The sequence below is a fragment of the Archocentrus centrarchus genome, chromosome 11 (assembly GCF_007364275.1).
Source record: "Archocentrus centrarchus isolate MPI-CPG fArcCen1 chromosome 11, fArcCen1, whole genome shotgun sequence".
NCBI classification, from domain to species: Eukaryota; Metazoa; Chordata; class Actinopteri; order Cichliformes; family Cichlidae; genus Archocentrus; species Archocentrus centrarchus.
In genome coordinates this window covers 9,037,968-9,057,005 of record NC_044356.1, presented here as the reverse complement: position 1 = coordinate 9,057,005, position 19,038 = coordinate 9,037,968, and the positions used below count along the sequence as shown (strand labels likewise).

The window sequence follows — 19,038 nt, the reverse complement described above, 5'->3', positions numbered from 1 at the left end:
TTTCTTTTGTTACTTTTATGATTGCAATCACCAAAATATCAGATCTTTTTGTTATCTATCTTTTAAGTGCACATGTTTAGATGTTTTTACTATTGTCCTCCCAGACACTGTTTTTGTTCAGGAAATCCCAGATTGTTCCTAACTTAACTCACGGTCCCAGACTCTCACAGAGTAATAGTTAGGTCTTCCTACCTCGAGCCATCACCCAGCCCATCCCCACAAAGGATCCCAGCCTCACGAATCTCCAAATAAAGCCTGTCCTGCGGTGTTGGGGCAGAGGACTGTCATTAAAGAGCGTCCTCTGGCCTGATAACATTTTATTTTTGCAAGAACGAGCAATGCACTCTAACAATTCAGAGAAAAAAACTCTGGACAATTTATTTTTGTGATTCCAGTGATCAGTATGGGCACACAGCAGATATCTTTCCGTATCACCTTGCACACCCTCCTTCTGAGAATCGTTGTCTTCATTTCTTGGCAGCTCATAACTGCAGCGGTGAAGTTCACTGGCTCCTGTGGTACGTGTTCTTTCTGCAGGGTTGTGTGCAAAGCTGTAATAAAAAAAAAAAATCAAACAAAATGGTTATCTCTTGGACTGGGTGCTGTTACGGTGCTCTAATGGAGCTCTGGAGCCACTAACTGAAGTTGCCTAACCCTTGTTGTAAATAAACCAGTTAACTTTTATTCTGCGTCTGAGTCCATCTGCACCGTAGAAGCCCGACTATAGAGACATGAAAAGGTGCTTTGTCACGACTCAGGACGTGATGTTTCAGAAGACTGATGAACTCAGTGGTATGTCTGTGTAGATTCTCAGTTATCCAGGTCATAGTAGTCTCTGGAGCTTGAAAAAGGCGACTGGACTTCTTTTTGTTTCTTGAAGACGTTTCACCTCTCATCCGAAAGGCTTCTTCAGTTCTCAACCAAATGGTGGAGAGACCCAGGTATTTAAACCCCTGTGGGCGTAGTCCCCTGGAGGTGGTTATGACCCTCTATTGATCATGTGCTTGAACACATGTGCCCAGGTGTGAAGGGGGCGTGGGTCATATTTAATCAGTGGTTTCAGTTGAAACCAACTTAGGACTCCGCTCCATTGTTTCCTGTGGCCTATTGAGGTCACTGGAACAAAGGTGTGAATGGGGGTTGAGACGTCTGGGAAGGGAGCTCAGGACAGCACTGTAAGCGGGGGAAAGTTGGTGACGTAATCCACCTCCTCTGTTCAATGATGGTTGTTCACAGTGGACATAGATGGCTTCTTTCACTCCTCTTTCAAACCATCTGTTTTCCCTGTCCAAAATGTGGACATTGGCATCCTCAAAAGAGTGCCCTTTTTCCTTCAGATGCAGATATACTGCTGAATCTTGTCCTGTCGAAGTGGCTCTTCTATGTTGTGCCATTCGTTTGTGAAGAGGCTGTTTGGTTTCACCAATGTAGAGGTCCGAGCACTCTTCACTGCACTGAACAGCATACCAGTGGCTAGGTACAGATATGTAGATGACACCTGGGTCAAAATCAAAACCCAAGAAGTAGAAGCCTTCACTCGTCACATTAACTCAGTGGATAAATACATACGTTTTACCAGGGAGGACACCAGAGATAACAAGTTACCATTCCTGGACTGTGCGGTGCTTATCGAGGAAGATGGAAGCCTCAACATTGAAGTTTACCGGAAGCCCACACACACAGACCAGTATCTCCTCTTTGACTCCCACCACCCTCTGGAACACAAACTTGGGGTGATCAGGACCCTACAACACCGTGCGGAAAGTGTTCCCTCTAAGGCAGAAGGGAAGCCCTCAAAACATGCGGTTACCCCAACTGGGCCTTCATCAAATCAGCTAAGATGCACAGGAATGAAGGCCAAACACAAACTACAGAGAATGGGAAGGACAAGAGGAACAACATTGTCATCCCATATGTGTCAGGCTTGTCAGAGAAACTCAGAAGAATTTTCTCCAAGCATGACATCTCAGTATACTTCAAACCAAGTCACACCCTAAGACAAAAACTGGTTCATCCCAAGGACAAACCCGCCAAACACAAGATCAGCGATGTAGTGTATGCTGTTCAGTGCAGTGAAGAGTGCTCGGACCTCTACATTGGTGAAACCAAACAGCCTCTTCACAAACGAATGGCACAACATAGAAGAGCCACTTCGACAGGACAAGATTCAGCAGTACATCTGCATCTGAAGGAGAAAGGGCACTCTTTTGAGGATGCCAATGTCCACATTTTGGACAGGGAAAACAGATGGTTTGAAAGAGGAGTGAAAGAAGCCATCTATGTCCACTGTGAACAACCATCATTGAACAGAGGAGGTGGATTACGTCACCAACTTTCCCCCGCTTACAGTGCTGTCCTGAGCTCCCTTCCCAGACGTCTCAACCCCCATTCACACCTTTGTTCCAGTGACCTCAATAGGCCACAGGAAACAATGGAGCGGAGTCCTAAGTTGGTTTCAACTGAAACCACTGATTAAATATGACCCACGCCCCCTTCACACCTGGGCACATGTGTTCAAGCACATGATCAATAGAGGGTCATAACCACCTCCAGGGGACTACGCCCACAGGGGTTTAAATACCTGGGTCTCTCCACCATTTGGTTGAGAACTGAAGAAGCCTTTCGGATGAGAGGTGAAACGTCTTCAAGAAACAAAAAGAAGTCCAGTCACCTTTTTCAAGCTCCAGAGACAACTCAGTGGTATGTTTATATCCTCTGCCTCTCAGCCTCCTCAGTCTTCTGACCCTTCAGCTGTTGTTTCTCAGCCTCAGTCTGACTGTGTGGAGAGAGCTCTCCACACAGCTGAAGTTCTCTGGTGATTTGGATAAGACTTGGCCCGGTGTGTTCTGGTTTTTCAGAGCTGAACATGTGCTTCTGACACTGCTAAGACTGCTTTTCTGGTTGAGTTGCTCTGGGGATGCACTCTGAGGTGGGCACAAATAGTTTTGAGATCTAACTCTAATCTTCCCCACGCTGACTTTATGGCCAAATACAGGAGTCTGTCTGATAACAGCTCAAACCCTGACACTGCAGCTCACAAGCTCTTCACTCTGCAACCAGATAAGCAGAGAGTAGCTGATTATTGAACAGATTTTTTTTTTACTTTGGCTGAGGAGGCAGGTTGGGATGAGAGGTTATTCCACATAGCACCTTTAATATCCCTGTCGGAATCATCTTAAAGGGATTAATAATGTTTTATCTATTCTAATGTAAGTGAATTAGAAACTGAAGGCTTACCTAATACACTTGATTCATTAATTGCCACGTGTATCCAAATAGATGGTCACATTTGGGAATTGGAGTTACAGACTGCAACTTCCAGGGGTCTTCGCCCCGAGTAGTCATAAATGAAGTGTTTCAGAAGAGGATGAAGTCCAGCTGAGCTCGTCTCTCTCCAGGAGCGAGGTGCAGAAGAATCACCGTGGATGGAACTTGCCATCTAGATGCCTGTAGCTCTCTCCCTCTCCTGTAACCTTATTCAAGGTCTTGAAAAAACAGGCCCCATCTTATCTCAAAGACCTTATAGTACCGTATCCCCCCAATAGAGCACTTATTAGTTATTATTAATCTCGGTCTCTTTTCCACAGTGTGTCTCTTGTCCTGTCTCTCTCCCCTCACCCCATGGTCACAGCAGATGACTGCCCCTCCCTGAGCCTGGTTCTGCTGGAGGTTTCTTCCTGTTAAAAGGGAGTTTTTCCTTCCCACTGTCACCAAGCGCTGCTCATAGGGGTCATTTTGACTGTTGGGTTTTCTTTGGATTATTGTAGGGTCTTTACCTACAATATAAAGCGCCTTGAGGCGACTATTTGTTGTGATTTTGTGCTATATAAATAAAATTGAATTGAATTGAACTGAATTGATTCGGTTACACGTTTGTAGCTCCAAACACTCCTTTGGTCCTAGGTCCTTCCAGGCTATGTCATCATAATCCACACAGACTCAATACAATCTCAGGTTGGAGCAGACATTCCCCAGGTTTATCAGGATCTTGAAGAAGTATTTGGAAAGGACTGAGTTCTTTCACTCCCTCCTCACTGTCCCTACGACTGCGCTATTGATCTGCTTCTTCTTCCCACTCTCCCCACTAGCAGATTAAATAGCCTGGATGAGAATCCATGGAAAAATACATCTCTAACTCCCTTGCAGCAGGAATAATTTGGCCATCATCCTCCCCTCTTGGAGCAGGATTTTTCTTCACAGAAAATAAAGACAAGACCCTCCATCTATACATCGACTTCCGAGGTTTTAATGATGTCACTATTAAAAACAAGTATTCAGTCATCTGCCTTTGAACTTTTACAAGGAGCCGCCATCTTCTCCAAACTTGACTTACAGAATGCCTACCACCAAGTCCAAATCAAAGAGGGAGACAAATGGAAAACAGCCTTCAGCACCCACCTAGGCCATGTCGAATACCTAGTATTTGGTCTCCTCAGTGGCCTTAATTAATGGTGTCCTCTGTGATTACTTGAACCATTTTCTTTGTTTATGTTGACAATATACTCATCTTTTCCAGGAACCTCTTCGAGTACCAATGCCATGTCCATCAAATTCTGGAATGCCTGCTGGGAAACAAACTTTACGTGAAAGTGCGAATTTCGTGTTGACTCATTCATTGGTTACATCATTGAGGAAGATTGGATTTGCAAACTTGTTTCGCAGCTTCATCCAGAGTCACAGAAAGATCGCTTTACCACTAACAGCGCTCCAAAGATCCTCTTTCTCTCAAATGACTGCCCAGAAAGCCTTCAACATTGTTAAAGAAATGTTTGCCTCTGCAGCTGTCCTGATCCAGCCTGAAACCTTGAAGCAGTTTATTGTTGAAGTGGAGCCCTCAAATTCAAGCCCCAGAGCTCTGTTGTCTCAACAAGAGGAAAGTAAACTGCATCCCTGTGTCTTTTTCCACCATCTTTCAACCGTCACGCATCATCGACTCTTTCACCTGGCAGAGTCTTTAGTCAGGAACCCCTAGAACACACCGTGTGTGCTCAAAATAAATCCTCCAGCTGCTCCATCCACTCCTGAGTTCTGGTCATCCTTGGTCCCACATTGCCATGGATTTTGTGACTGTTTTGCCAGGATCATCTGGTAAAACAGTCATTCTCACAATTGTTCATCATGACTTCAAGTCTGCACACTTTGTTGCTTTCCCAAAACTCCCTTCTGCCCTAGAGACAGCCCAGTTGCTGGTTGACCATGTCATCCATCTTCAAGGGATTCCTCGAGACATCGTTTTCAGCCGGGGTCCTCAGTTCACATCCCGTGTCTGGAGAGAATTCTGTTCCATCTTTGGCGCCCAGGTCAGGTTGTCTTCTGGTTTCCATCCCCAGACTAACGGGCAAGCTGAGCAGACCAATCAGGAGTTGGAGGCAGCTCTCCGATGCATAGCTTCTGTCAAACAATCCACCTGGAGCACAGAACTTACCTGGACTGAGTACACCCATAACACCTTGACCCCCTCCACCACTGGTCTCTCTCCATTTGAGGCATCCCTAGGCTATCAACCACCTCTGCTACCCGCAGCTGAAGGTGAGATCTCTGTCGCTGGCTTTGAAAAGCGATTCGAGCTGGCCTGTTAAGGACCAATGGGCAAAATAAATATCTGGCAGAACGTTGTTGAACCCCAGCACTGAGCTACGTGCCAGGACAAAAGGTTTGGCTGTCCACAAAGCACAAACCCCTACAAGCACCCTGACAACCCGGGTGGGTCCCCAGAAGGCTCACCCATTCTTTAGTTTCTCTCTCCTCTCCTCGTGTCTATGTGAGTGGGGATGCGTGAGTTAAACAAAACTTGCGTCACAGGAGCGGTTCCTACCTCTGCTCCTGCCATGCAGTCCTGCACACCTGGATTAATGAACTCACCTGTTCGTAATCATCTGATTTGCTGTGTTCAGTCAGTGCCTGATTGTTACACTGGAAACAGTTAGTGAAGTTGGGTCCTTCAACCCTGTACATTCACATGTTTTGTCTGTAACTTTGCCTCACCCTTTTGTTCTTCCTTTTTTCTTTTTTTTGGCCTAACAAATATATAAATGTTTTTGTTTTTGACAGATTTCTATAATTGTGTTTTCTTGTCAACAGGAGGTCTGATAAATTTGTTAAGCACTGCATACCAATAGATAAATATTTTTCTCCTTTCAGACACATGAATCCTAAACAGATTTCACTAACATCTGTGCATTTTATCTAACGTTTACCCTCTGCACAACTCCACTCGGATCAGCTGTTTGTTTTGTGGGTTCCAAACACATATAATAATGCTAACAGAGAAGTTACAGAGCTCCCTCTAGTGGACAAACTATGCAATACAACACTCATAGCTAAAGAGTGTTTCTCACATCTCCTCTTTAATTACTTAATTTTCATTTATCAGGTGCTATAACTATAACTATAATATTGGCCCACCAATTAATCTGTTGGGCTTCACTAATCAGCACTTATACCCAGTTCTAAATGTCAGAACAAATGAATTATGACTTTGTATTTCACTTTTTGAAACACAATTTTTGATCGAATAACTCTCCTTCCTCTTACAGATGCCAAGCGGACAGTCGATGGGCAAGATGAACAAGAGTTTTTCTGGATATGAAGGTTGGTTTGTTTTTTAAAATTTAAAATCTGTGAGCACTTAGTGAACCCTTGAAAAGCCTCTCATTTTCATTTTTACACTTTGAATTGTGAGAGGGAGGCGGCGCCCCTGGCTATGACGCCTTACACACTTCATTCCCCATGAAAGCACCTACAGAAGAGGAAGTAAAATTAATCCAATTTGTGCATCCTGTATCCAACTGAGAGAAACACATTTTTCAAGAGCGATCACAGGAGCAGCGGCATTAACAGGTGCAATATAAAACAAACTGGCTTCAGTACTAAAATTAGCTCAAAAAGTAAGGACATTTATCTCTGTGTTGCAAAAATGCTTCTTGGCAATAAATCTTATATTGTTGGAAAGCCTGTTTATTTCCCCTTAAATGGTGCCTTATTTGTAGGAAATTGCATTTGTGGGTTGAGCAGCAGAGCTGAGTACATCGGTTGCACCCATGAAAAACTCTGCAGATCTTTTTTGCCAATGCCAAACAGCTTATTCTGCTATTGATGCCTGTTTGGTGTCATTTATTGGATAGGAACCACAAGCAGTCTTCTACAGACTTGCAGTCAAGTCTACCCCGACAGCTGGGAACAGACTGCACACGGCCTCATAGGTCTGCCATCACTGCCCTCGTTTCTGACTCTGGGTATGAACTGGCTTGCCTGCAGTCCAGACCAATTGACCAATTGATAACATTTGATGCATCATGAAATGAAAAATATGACAAAGAATAGCTAGGACTGTTGAGCAGCTAGAATCCTCTCCCAGACAACAACGGGACAACATTCCCAAAAGTTGAGCAGCTGGTCTCCTCAGTTCCCAGATGTTTAGGGACTTCTGTTAAAAGCAGAGTGGATGCTACACATTTTTTACAAACTATTTTTGAGATGTGTCACTGCCATCAAATTCAAAATGACCTTGTTTTTTTTTATTGCAAATAAAATATGGGTTTATGAGACATGCAAACCACTGATAACAGCATGAAGTAATAATCAGTTTCTTTCCTTCATCCAGCTGGGATTGAGAACCTAGCCTTCATGCCCGATCTGGACCCCACGGGTTCAATGCAGATCCCTCCTTGGCTGTTGGCGAGCGAGCTCGACAGCAGCATGGTGGCTCCATCGCCGAGAGCCCAGGCAAGTCTCCCCAGGACGCCAACCAACCTGCGCCGCCTGGCCCCTCATTTCAGCACCGCCTCCTTCATGCTGGAGAACATCCTTGACACACAGCAGTCGGACAGCGATGAGCCACTTCCTCCTCCCAGAAATGATGGCTCAATGTAGCTGGACCCCAAACTTTTGTGTAGATTGTGATCATTTAAAAAAAGGGGGATTTAAAATAGAGTTGCTGGAAATTGCTTCACAATCTATAACCTGAAAATATACTTGAGTTTTTCTCAGACCTGCAAATGGAGTTAAATAATAAACTTGAATAATAAAAATGTCACATATATGATGAAGAAATATATTTATTCATGAATGCAGTTCATTTCAAATGTGTGGTTTTGGACTTTGATCATTTAGAAGTGGATTTAAAAATAAAAAGTTGTTTTTTTATTTTGGTTTCTGTGGAGTCATGTTTCACACATAAATTACAGGGAAAAAATCATAAACAAAGCAGGGAAAAAAAGCAGGCAATGAACTCAAACTCCAGATAATTAAAATTAGTTATTAAGAGGAAAAGGAATTTTGGGCCTTGTTCTGAAAAACATGGATACAGTTACTGAATTCAGTGTACTCATAAAAATAAACTGTACTGCTCGGCTGCACAGAATTAAATATAAACTAGTAGAAAAAACCCCCACAAAAGTAGTTATTACATGCTTATAAATAGTCCATTTCTGATGTTTCCAAATGCTTTGTGATGTAGTCTAAAATGATTTTTTCATTTCCGGAGTCCTTCAGGTAGAAATGAGATCCCTCGAACATCTTGATGGTGAACTCTCCTGATGTGACGTCTTTCCAAGCTGTCAATAAAACACACAGATAACGTTCATTTCACCTGATCACCTGCAAAGCTCTCACAGTCCTGCTGCCTCTGGTTCAGATCCCGTGCTCTTTAATAAGCACCAGTTAGCAATAGTTAACGCCTCCCAACAAATGATTCCCTCAGCCTGAAAGCCACCGACATCACTGATCCAGGTGCAGCCATAAAACAATAAATGCTATCCACCTCACTGTGAAACTTAGTACATTAAAGTACAATATATTGCAGAAGCAGTAGTATAACATAGAAATACTACTGCATAAATTAAGACTACTTCAGTAAAGTACTTGAGTAAATGTACTAAGCTATATTACAACACTGGCTTTGTGCACCATGGTCCCCTTTTGGACACGCCCCTAGTATGACTCATAACAATGGTGGTAACGTGTCTTTGTGTTTGTTGCTAAGACTAAATCAATAATCGTCCGACTTCTGTTCACCTCTGAACTTTTTAAATTTAAATTCACATAACCTTGAAGCTCAATGATTTCTCACACGGAACATTAAGAAACCTGCATCTGTACTTTCCCCTCAAAGCTTTAGAGGACTGACCTTGCAAATCATGAGGAATGTCATCCTTCCCGTCGAAACATGTGACCGGGCAGGACAGAAACGGGCTGCTTGGCTTGTTACACCTGCAAGAGAGGTCAGCATCTCCAATCACTGATAACACCTACTGTGAGTTTCAGAAATATTAAGAGCAGACTGAGGAACAAATAGATCTGGCAGCCCACCTGTAGTTCTCCACGATGTGCAGGTCGGCCTTTAGGGCAGGGAGGAAGAGCTTCAGGACTTCAGGGTTCGCCAGCAGCTCAGGAGGAGTTCCTCCAATCGAAATTAACCACTTGAGAAAATCTTCATCCGATAAGTCGCTTCTCTTCGGGGCTTTGATGCGAGTCTCCGACTTGAGGACGAAGAACAACATAAAACAGCACCGTGTTGTGCTGCTGTGGCGTCATATCAACAACGCACAACCCTCTTCTTCTGTTAAAGCTTTATTATCAGAGATGTTCATTAAATATGAACAAAGAGAGTCCTGCTTCAAAGTGCTCTCAGAGTAAAGCCAATATAGAAAAAGTAATGGCCAATGTTACAGTTAATGTCAAATATTACCGTAGAAGGTCAAGGTCATTTCAAGGTCAAGGTAACGGGCAAGTAGCTCACTTGAGAAGTAAAAAATGGTTTCAAAAAATAAAAATTAATGTTAAAAATACAATTTATGATCAACATTAAAGATTTTGTGTATTTACAAAGCCAAAAAGGGGAAAGTTATGGTCAACGTTTTAGTGGAATTTCAAAGTCATAAAGGGGGCTAAATAAATAATAATGCATGACAGGGTTATGGGCCTTGTTATCAGCATGTAGCTCTTGTGATAGAGAGCAGCTGTGTGAAGTCTGAATGGTCTTTGAACGTTACAGGCAACGCTAAAGAGTTTGTGGAACAGACGCCGCTGACGCCGATGCCAAGGCTACAACAATAGTTTGACCTTTTCTTCTAAACAGCCGAGCTAAAAACTATTTGCAGAGGGTGTTTCCAAACAAAAGAGACTTTGAATGAGTAGTTATTAAAGTCAGCCTGTGTGTTTCCTTACATAAGGTGCAGAAGCCCCCGACACAAAGAGATGAACTGGTTCCAGGTTGTGAATTTTCTTCAGAGCATCTGCAACAGCGAAGCTGGTGAAGGCACCAAAACTGAAACAGATCAGAGCTTATTTTTAACCCACTGTTCACAGAAAACAAGCTGCAGGGAGCTTTCCTGTGTATGCCAGCCTACCTGTTATTTTGGTAAACTTTTATTCATACCTGTGGCCAAACAGAGCGAAAGGCTTCTCCTTCAGCAGCGGCAGCAACACGCCAATAACTTCATCCACGATCTGCTGCATGCTCTGAAAGAACGGCTCTTTGGCTCGGCTCTCTCTGCCAGGAAGTTTGACAGCAAACACTAGAAAAAAAAAAAAAACACATTGAGAAGAAAGTATTTCCAGCTGTGTGCAGAGACATTTCTTTTGAATCAGTATTTGCCTTCCTTTGATGCAGAATAACAGGCTCTTAAAGCTACATAACCATAAATAGTGCAGAGCATGAGGCATGTGAGGAAAACAAATTCAGATCATTGATTTTTTTTTTTTTAAAGTCTAATTATTTCCCTATTTGTGCTTACAATTCAAGAAGATGTGAAAAAAAATGTGTTTTTCTTCTCATCTGTGAAACAAATAATGTATAAAAAATGTTTTCCGGACAAAAACAAAAAAATTTCCCATGAAAAGCTTTCGGTAAATGGACAGGTACTCATAGAGCTTTTCACTAAAGGCCACTTTCACACATTTGCACACACATTCACAAGTGCACAAACTGTTGTTGCCTTCTAGCCTGTATTTCTATGTATGTTTTGTACATGTTTTAATAAATGCAATTATTTCCAATTTTTCCTAGCAAAATATACATGAAAAGCGGCTCATACTTTTGCACAGTACTGGCTACAGTACCAGTCAATCATTAGGACACACCGAGCCTGTCTAAACTTTTGTACCGGGACTGTAAAGTACACGTGTTCAAGAACGCGTTTCAACAGCTACAAAAAAGTTAAAAAGTAACCTAGAGAAAGATTGATGGTAAAACTTTTTTTTAAGTTGTTTGTTTCCTCAATCAAGGAACTCATGTCATGCGTCCAGAACCTTTGTCCGGGTGTTCTGAAGCCATAAACGCAGAGGAGAACATTATTTAACCGGATCACCAGATTTCGCCCCCTGGGGGTTCCGTGGAAAGGTGCAGCACATGCACATTAAATGACTTCCAGGCACCTCACCTTCAACTGAGCTGCTGAGGACGTTCCCCCAGCGAGCACAGTGTATGGAGCCTCCACCTGCCCAGGGGAAGCATATCAGCCTGGTAACAGCCTCTGGTCTTGTCTTGAAACAGCTGATCACCTTTTCCATGCTGATCAAAGAGAACAAGAATATTACGCTATGAGATATGTTTGCACATGTGTTAAACAAGAGCTCGTGTTAAAAATCTACCTATTATTTGCTGTCAGCTCCGTTAACTTCTTCCAGGAAAATCATGGGAACTGTTTACAGTGTGTTTATGGGTTTCTTCTTCTACTGTTTGATGTTTACTGGCGGCTTGCGCACGTCGATTACCGCCTCCAACCGGTGTGGAGTGCGCCAAATCAAACGTGAGCTCTAAGAAAGCAACGGCTGGTTAATTTCTGCGGTGAATCTTTGCAGATTAAGTAGCCGGAATTGCATAGGGCGGATCAACAGTTCTAAAACAGACCAATCACAATAGCTGCAGGCTGCGTCAGCGCGACGCGTCGTCACACAGAGGTCACCTGTAGCATTTTCAGGGAGGTGTACGTGCAGGTAGGTTACAGGCAGGTTATGGTCCAGCAACTTTCACTTCCTGACAACCAGGTTAACCTTCATTTTCCTGAGGCTTTTGACCAGTTGCCTGCTCTCATATTTCGGACAGTGTAACAGAACATGTTCTGTGGTTTCCTCTTCACAGTGGTTACATTTTGCTGCATACTGTTAATCTTTAAACCAGTGTATCCAAATCTGAGTCACGATGTGACAGTCTCCTCTCTCCTGTTCCCTCCTGTGCTTCTCATTTCTCCTGTTCTCTATGATATTATCTATGATATCTACTGCTGTCATTTACTTTCTTCCTCCTGCTGCTTTTGCCACCTTTCCTTCATTTCTGCCTTATTTTGCTCTTTATTTCTGTCCTACTGAAGTTGATACAAAGACGTAAATGTCGGACAGGCAAATACCCCCGCGGCCCTGAAGATAGAAGGGGCCCCTCCACTTTATATGGAATAGGTATTTACAGCGTTACAAGTGGACAGATTATTAGGGCCCCACTATGTGTTTATGTCATGGTTCTAATTTATGACCCAAAGCCAAACCTTATAAATTAAATTTTAGGTCATTTTAAGCTCCATTCATTAAAACAGGCACTTTTTCTTAAAGGCTTGGATGGTGGGGGCCATGCTGGAAAATGTATGACTTGCACTTCCTGATGTTCTTCTCTCATTTGTGCAAAAATGTCCAAACAAACCTGCTGACATCAGCTGTGCAACAATTAGATTTTTAGTGAGTGTCTTTTTATTTTATTTTATTTTTTTATAGCCTGTCATGTCTGGCAGATCTTGCAAGCAGAACTGTGATCTGAATGCATTGTTGTGCCAAACATATTTGCTATTTCAAGATGAGCTCTATAGGTTCTCTATAGGCTTCTCTTGTTAGTGTGTGACCCTTTATTTTATTTGAGTTATTTTTAACATACTGTGTGACAAATTGTACTAGAACTGACAGGCTCTGGCACAATTTGTGTCTTTTAAAATAGTTCATCTGTGAAGCAACATTATAAATTATGTTTAACATGGCAAAGGGAAAAAAGATGTGGAAGGAGAAAATAGAGGAGGTTAAAGAGTGTAAAAGATTGAAACATTGTTGCTGAAAATATGCACTCATACTGTAATATGTGTGTGATTATATCTAGAAACAATTGTTGAATGAAGAATTGTATGAATGGGTGGACTTGTTATAGAATAGAATATAATAGAACTTTATTGTCATTATACATACAACGAAATTAATCATTATACAACAAATTATATAACGACATTCCATCATAATATAACGAAATTGCGTTCGGAACAACCATCCAGAGAAGAACAGACAAGACTAACACAGGGGAGATGGGCGTCCGCAGCCGCTGCCGGTTTTCACTGGCGCCGCCGCTGCAATCAGTCCCCAGAAAAAGGAAACAGACACACATCATGGGGTAGTTAGGTTAAAAAAAAAAAGTCATCTGGTACGGTGCTCAAGATGAGCACCATACAAGGGTCCAAAAAAACCACCTTAGCAAAGCATATTTGCACATTTAAAGCCAGGATAGCAATATGGTGGGGAAGGAGGGGGCAGGAGGGGATGCAGACGGAGACGAGAGGGTCAGGGCATTGTGGAGCCCTTGTGGTCACCCATCCAGTTAAGGTTGTGAGGACCTGTGGTTAATAGGCTTCTCTCTTTTGTTCCATGATCATAGACATTACATTTGTCTTTGTGTTCCCTTAGGCAAGGATACACCTCTGTTGGGCTTGTGGTAGAATGATGTGTGGACTGATGCTATTGATATTATTGATTATTACTGTATGACTTTTGCATTTACAGTGTGTGTGTGTGTGTGTGTGTGTGTGTGTGTGTGTGTGTGTGTGTGTGTGAGAGAGAGAGAGAGAGGCCCCGGGGCCTTAATCCTGTGAGTTGATAACTAGAACAAATAAAATACTTTTTGTGGCCCGCTTGGCAACCATGTCTGCCATTTCATTTTCCTTTTACCCTATTAAAAAATCAACTGTAAGCTCAGTCATGTTAATTTAATATAATGTTTTTGCTGAATCTCTGTTAGAATGTGTGGTCTGCTGTCTGAATAACTGTGTTGTACACTTTCCCCCAATTTAATGTGAAACTCAGGAACAATGATTTCCACTGCATTTGACTGTCTGTACGCTTTGATACATCTCTAAAAATATGGGCGTAATTTTAGTACTGGCTGATACAGTATATGCCTGTACTGTATGTCAGTTAAAAATGAATTCCCTATCCTTGTTTTCCAACAGTGTAGTCTGGGATCAGGAGAGATCCTTGCTGGTGATGGCACTGATTGACTAATGTTCTACTGGTCTACTGTATTTTAAGTCCTGTTGCTTTCCGAGTCACGGTTCTTCCAAAGTTCTTTATTTCTCTTCTTTCCTTTTCCCGGGATGGTTTAAGTATCCATCCCAGGAAAGTTCTTCTGTTGGATAAATCTGTCCAGGGCTCTGTAAGTTTATCCAGTAGTTCTTTTCCATCTACACTTGTAAAGCTGCTGCTGGAGGTGTTTTTGTGCTGATGTTAGAGCAGGGGTGGGCAAACTACGGCCCGGGGGCCGTATGCGGCCCGTTAAGCTTTTTAATCCGGCCCCCCGAATTTGAATCAATTATAATGGTAAACCTTGTTAATGTTTTACTCTCCCTGCAATTGTGGCGTTTATCGCTAGATGGGATACTCTGACACACTGACCTTTGTTGAGGTGCGCTCTTACGCTGCATTCAAGTGGTGTCGGAAGACCCGTCTTGCCGAGTTGTTTTTCCCAGTGGGAAAGTGATTTTTACGATCATTCCGACACCGCATGAACGCATCATTATTCAACGTTTTCCCTCTTTGACAGCTCAACCCTTCTGCAATGATGAGCGGAGCTAAAAAAAGAAAAGTGGACAGAGAATGTCGAGTGTTTAATAAGGAGTGGACAACGAAATATATTTTTACCGAACACAGATCTACTGCTGTATGCCTGATATGCAAAGAGACTGTGGCGGTTTTTAAAGAGTTTAACATCAGCCGTTACTTTACCACAAAACATGCTAACTATGCTAGCAAGCAGTCAGAGAAAGAACGGGAAGCTACTGCTCAGAGGTTGATAGCTAATTTACAAGCTCAACAACGTATTTTTCATCGTCAAAGTGCCATCCAAGAGTCAAGTACCAAGGCCAGTTTTATGCTATCATTCAAATTAGCAAAGGCCAGCAAGCCTCTGTCTGAAGGGGAGTTTTTAAAGGAGTGTATGGTGGAGGCAGCAGGTGTCTTGTGTCCAGAGGCCAAAGACAAGTTTGAAAAAATCAGTCTATCACGCAAGACAGTGTCTCGCCGTGTGGAACTGATAGACAAAGAGCTAATTAGCAACTTAAAATAAACGGCGGAGTCATTCACGTTTTATTCATTAGCTCTGGATGAAAGCAACGATGTAAATGACACTGCTCAGCTCCTCATTTTTATCCGAGGAATTAACGATACTTTTGAAATAACAGAGGATTTTTTGACAATGGAGTCTCTGAAAGGAAAAACACGGGGGGAGGACTTGAATAACCGGGTGTCTGCTGTCATTGAAAATACGAAGCTGTCTTGGAGTAAACTTATCAACGTCACCACAGATGGATCTCCAAATTTAACAGGGAAAAATGTTGGCCTGCTGAGAAGAATCCAGGATAAAGTAAAAGAAGAAAATCCTGACCAGGATGTTATTTTCCTTCACTGCATCATCCACCAGGAATCTCTATGTAAATCTGTATTACAGCTGAATCATGTTGTGAATCCTATCGTAAAACTTGTCAACTTTATACGTGCAAGGGGACTTCAGCACCGTCAGTTCATCGCGTTCTTGGAGGAAACTGATGCAGAGCACCATGACCTACTTTATCACTCCCGTGTCCGCTGGTTAAGCTTGGGAAAAGTGCTTCAACGAGTGTGGGACCTCAAAGAGGAGATTGGTGCATTTTTGGAGCTACTGGGGAAGGCCGACGAATTTCCTGAGCTGAGCAACAAGAACTGGCTTTGTGACTTTGCGTTTGCTGTGGATATATTTTCACACATGAATGAGCTGAACGTGAACATACAGGGGAAGGATCGGTTTGTGCATGACCTGTACACAAGCGTGAAAGCCTTCAAAGCCAAACTGGCTTTATTTTCCAAGCAAATCCTAAATGAGTCATTCACTCATTTCCCCACACTAGCTACACTGAAAGAGGAGGCTGGCGCAAAAGTTAAGAAATACAGCGAGACACTGGATGCGCTCCACAAAGAATTCCGCCGTCGCTTTGTTGATTTTGAGAAAATTAACAAGTCACTTCAGTTGGTGGCCTGTCCCCTGTCACAAGACCCCGAAACAGCACCAGAAGAGATGCAGCTGGAACTGATAGACCTTCAGGCTGATGCTGTCTTGTAAGAGAAGTTCAACTCTCTTAAACTGAATGACTTTTATGCGTCACTTAATGAAGCGGTGTTTCCAAACCTCCGGAGGACGGCACAGAAGATTCTGGCGTTGTTCGGCTCGACCTATGTGTGTGAAAAGACGTTCAGCGTCATGAACTTCAACAAAGCCAGCCACAGATCCAATTTGACTGACCAACACCTCAGATCCATCCTGAGAATCGCCACAACAAAACTGACTCCAGACTTTGATGCGCTTGTTAAAAAGGGACACCAACAACACTGTTCCCACTGAAATCAAAAGTAAGTTTCTCTGCTCTTAAACATGCATTTACGTGTTACATGTCATTTCTGTTAAGGTGTGCTCATAAGTGGTGTGCAGGTGCACTGCCTTCTCAATATAAACAATGCACACCAGATATATTTAACATGGCCACATACTGGCATGTTGTCACTGTTCCGATCTGCATGTCCAACAATTTTTGAAATGTTGAGGAGGAGAGTGATGATAATATCCTGAAGGATATCAAAACATTAAATGCTTCAAAATGGTAACTGTTAGTATTTTTTTTTAAACTGTATTTTGTTAATGGAATTTTCAGTGTTTTAAGAGTCATATTAATAAAGAAATACTGTGGGACTTGGAAGAGATATTTTGTTGTATTGCTTTTGTTAATTTTCTATTAAAATTAAAGCACGTTTTCTACATATCCCATGTTATTCTTTCTCTTATGAGGTGAATTACTAAAACACTCCATCCATCTGCTCCTGATCCGGCCCTTCTGTCAAATTTTAGAACCCTCTGTGGCCCACGAGTCAAAAAGTTTGCCCACCCCTGTGTTAGAGCCTGATGTTGGATACAGTTTAACCTTTGAAGAGTTTCTTCCTCTCGTCCACATTGCCTAATCTTCTGCAAAAAGTGAAGACTTCATCTCACTTTCTGTGTTCTTAAACAAATTGTTTGTCATTAATAAAAATAATGAAGTCTTTACTTCTATCCTTACTTGTATTTGCCTTTCAAATAGAAATTCCCTTATCCACCTGTGCATTCAATCTGAGGCAGCTGTAAAATTATATGAATGGTTTCTGGGGACATCTACAGTATGGAGTAAGTAACTCGAGGTGTGTCAACTGCTCTGACGGTTACAACACCTGAGCAAACAGGTCAGGCCACGGAAAATTACGACAGCCAAAATGCAAACAGAATGCGACTTATTTAAAAATGTGACGTAAATAGTTTAGAAAAAAGTTTCCCGGATGTGACGTTGTTGCCTACAGATGGTATTTCCTGATGGATTTCCCTCAGTGGAGGAGGAGAGGAGGGACTAAGAGCTTTGTCAAGTTAGACTCAATGAAACAGCAGAATACCGGACCCTGTCTGCTTTTTACCCAATCCCGGGATACTATTGAGCTATAATACATATTAACAGTCATGAGTAGATAGATGACAGATAGATTTCATATGAAAAATAAGAAGCACTTCCAGAGCAAACCTCCACCAAGGCAGCTCACTCTCTGGACTATTTACTTTTAAGGGAATAGTATTATCATTACTCTTTGCACACAAGTGATATCTAGAACCTGGGAAAGGCCAACTTAACTTCTTTGTAGGACATCATGGACCAGATTTAATTCCTTCTGGCATTTTTCCCATGTATGATTATTTGGGGGTTTTCTGAGCTCCAGTGCCATCATCATTTTTTTTTTTTTCATATGGTCCCTTCAGCGGTTGCCACAGTCAATCATCTGCCTCCATCACTCTGTCCCTAGCATCCTCTTCTGTCACATCCACCTTCTGCATGTCCATCCATGAACCTTCTGTGTGGTCTTCTTCTTTTCCTCCTGCCAGTGTATGCACTATCTCTTCTCTGGACATCTCCAGCCCATCTCAGCCTTACCTCTAACTTTGTCTCCAAACTGCTCACCCCTCTGATGTACTCATTTCTGATCTTATCCATTCTGGTCACTCCCAATGAAAATCTGAACAACTCCAGCTCAGCCTAATGTCTTTTTATTAGTGCCACTGTCCCCAAACCATACATCATAGCAGGCTTCAGTGTCATCTTGTAAATCTTCCCTTTCGCTCTTGCTGCTATCCTGTCACAAATCACACTACTCTCCACCTGCTCCACCCTTCCTGCACTTCACCTCTCCTGTGCACTGTCTGTTGCTCTGGATAACTGACCCCAGAGCAACTTGTGCACAGACAGTGCACAAGTTTGAATTACCTGGGGTCAGTTATCCTGTGCACTGTCTGTTGCTCTGGATAACTGACCCCAGGTAATTTAAACTTGTGTACCTTCACTCCCTCTACTCCTTGTAGCTTCACTGTTACACCTGTCTCCCTCTCATTCACACACATATTTTATCTTTCTTCCTCTTTTCTCCAGTTCATACCTCCACCTCTCCAGGTTCTCTTCCTGCTCCCTACTCTCACTACAGATCACAATGTCATCTCCAAGCATCATAGTCCATGGAGACTCTTTCCTGATCTCATCTGTCAACCTGTCCATCACCACTGCAAACAAGAAGGGGCTCAGAGCTGACTCCTGATATATTCCATGCCAGTCCCACTTACAGCATTACTTGGAGTGCTTGATTCGAGCAACATATGGGATCATTATGAGGCTCAGGCCATTTCCTTATCAATGCTTAAGGAGAAAAATTCTTCCAAATTTCAGTATGTGGTTGAATTAGATATACTATGTCAAACAAAGC

At 42.6% G+C, this 19,038-nt stretch overlaps 2 protein-coding genes across 3 annotated transcripts in view; one reads left to right on the top strand and one right to left on the bottom strand.

Annotated features, from left to right (window-relative positions):
* Positions 1 to 7,993, top strand: part of slc9a3.1 (solute carrier family 9 member A3, tandem duplicate 1) — a 35,279-nt gene extending 27,286 nt beyond the window's left edge. For both annotated transcript variants that reach the window (XM_030740978.1, XM_030740977.1), the window contains exons 14-15: positions 6,537 to 6,591; positions 7,604 to 7,993. In XM_030740978.1, the coding sequence (XP_030596838.1) occupies positions 6,537 to 6,591; positions 7,604 to 7,872 (324 nt within the window). In that variant the 3' untranslated portion in view covers positions 7,873 to 7,993. The remainder of the gene's footprint in view (positions 1 to 6,536; positions 6,592 to 7,603) is intronic.
* Positions 7,994 to 8,073: 80 nt separating this feature from the next.
* Positions 8,074 to 11,730, bottom strand: olah (oleoyl-ACP hydrolase). The gene is made up of 7 exons (XM_030741409.1): positions 11,593 to 11,730; positions 11,382 to 11,512; positions 10,379 to 10,517; positions 10,168 to 10,267; positions 9,310 to 9,479; positions 9,128 to 9,210; positions 8,074 to 8,555 (listed from the first exon to the last, which is right to left on the bottom strand). The coding sequence occupies exons 2-7, from the start codon at positions 11,509 to 11,511 to the stop codon at positions 8,413 to 8,415; spliced, it is 765 nt and encodes a 254-aa protein (XP_030597269.1). The 5' UTR covers position 11,512; positions 11,593 to 11,730; the 3' UTR covers positions 8,074 to 8,412.
* Positions 11,731 to 19,038: the final 7,308 nt, after the last annotated feature.

What these genes read in the sequence shown, in the direction of transcription:
- olah (XM_030741409.1), bottom strand. Translation starts at nt 11,511, where the DNA reads ATGGAAAAGGTGATCAGCTGTTTCAAGACAAGACCAGAGGCTGTTACC. An exon ending in CCTCAGCAGCTCAGTTGAAG is followed by an intron (nt 10,518 to 11,381) that starts GTGAGGTGCCTG and finishes TTTTTTTTCTAG; the next exon opens with TGTTTGCTGTCAAACTTCCT. An exon ending in TTCGCTCTGTTTGGCCACAG is followed by an intron (nt 10,268 to 10,378) that starts GTATGAATAAAA and finishes GATCTGTTTCAG; the next exon opens with TTTTGGTGCCTTCACCAGCT.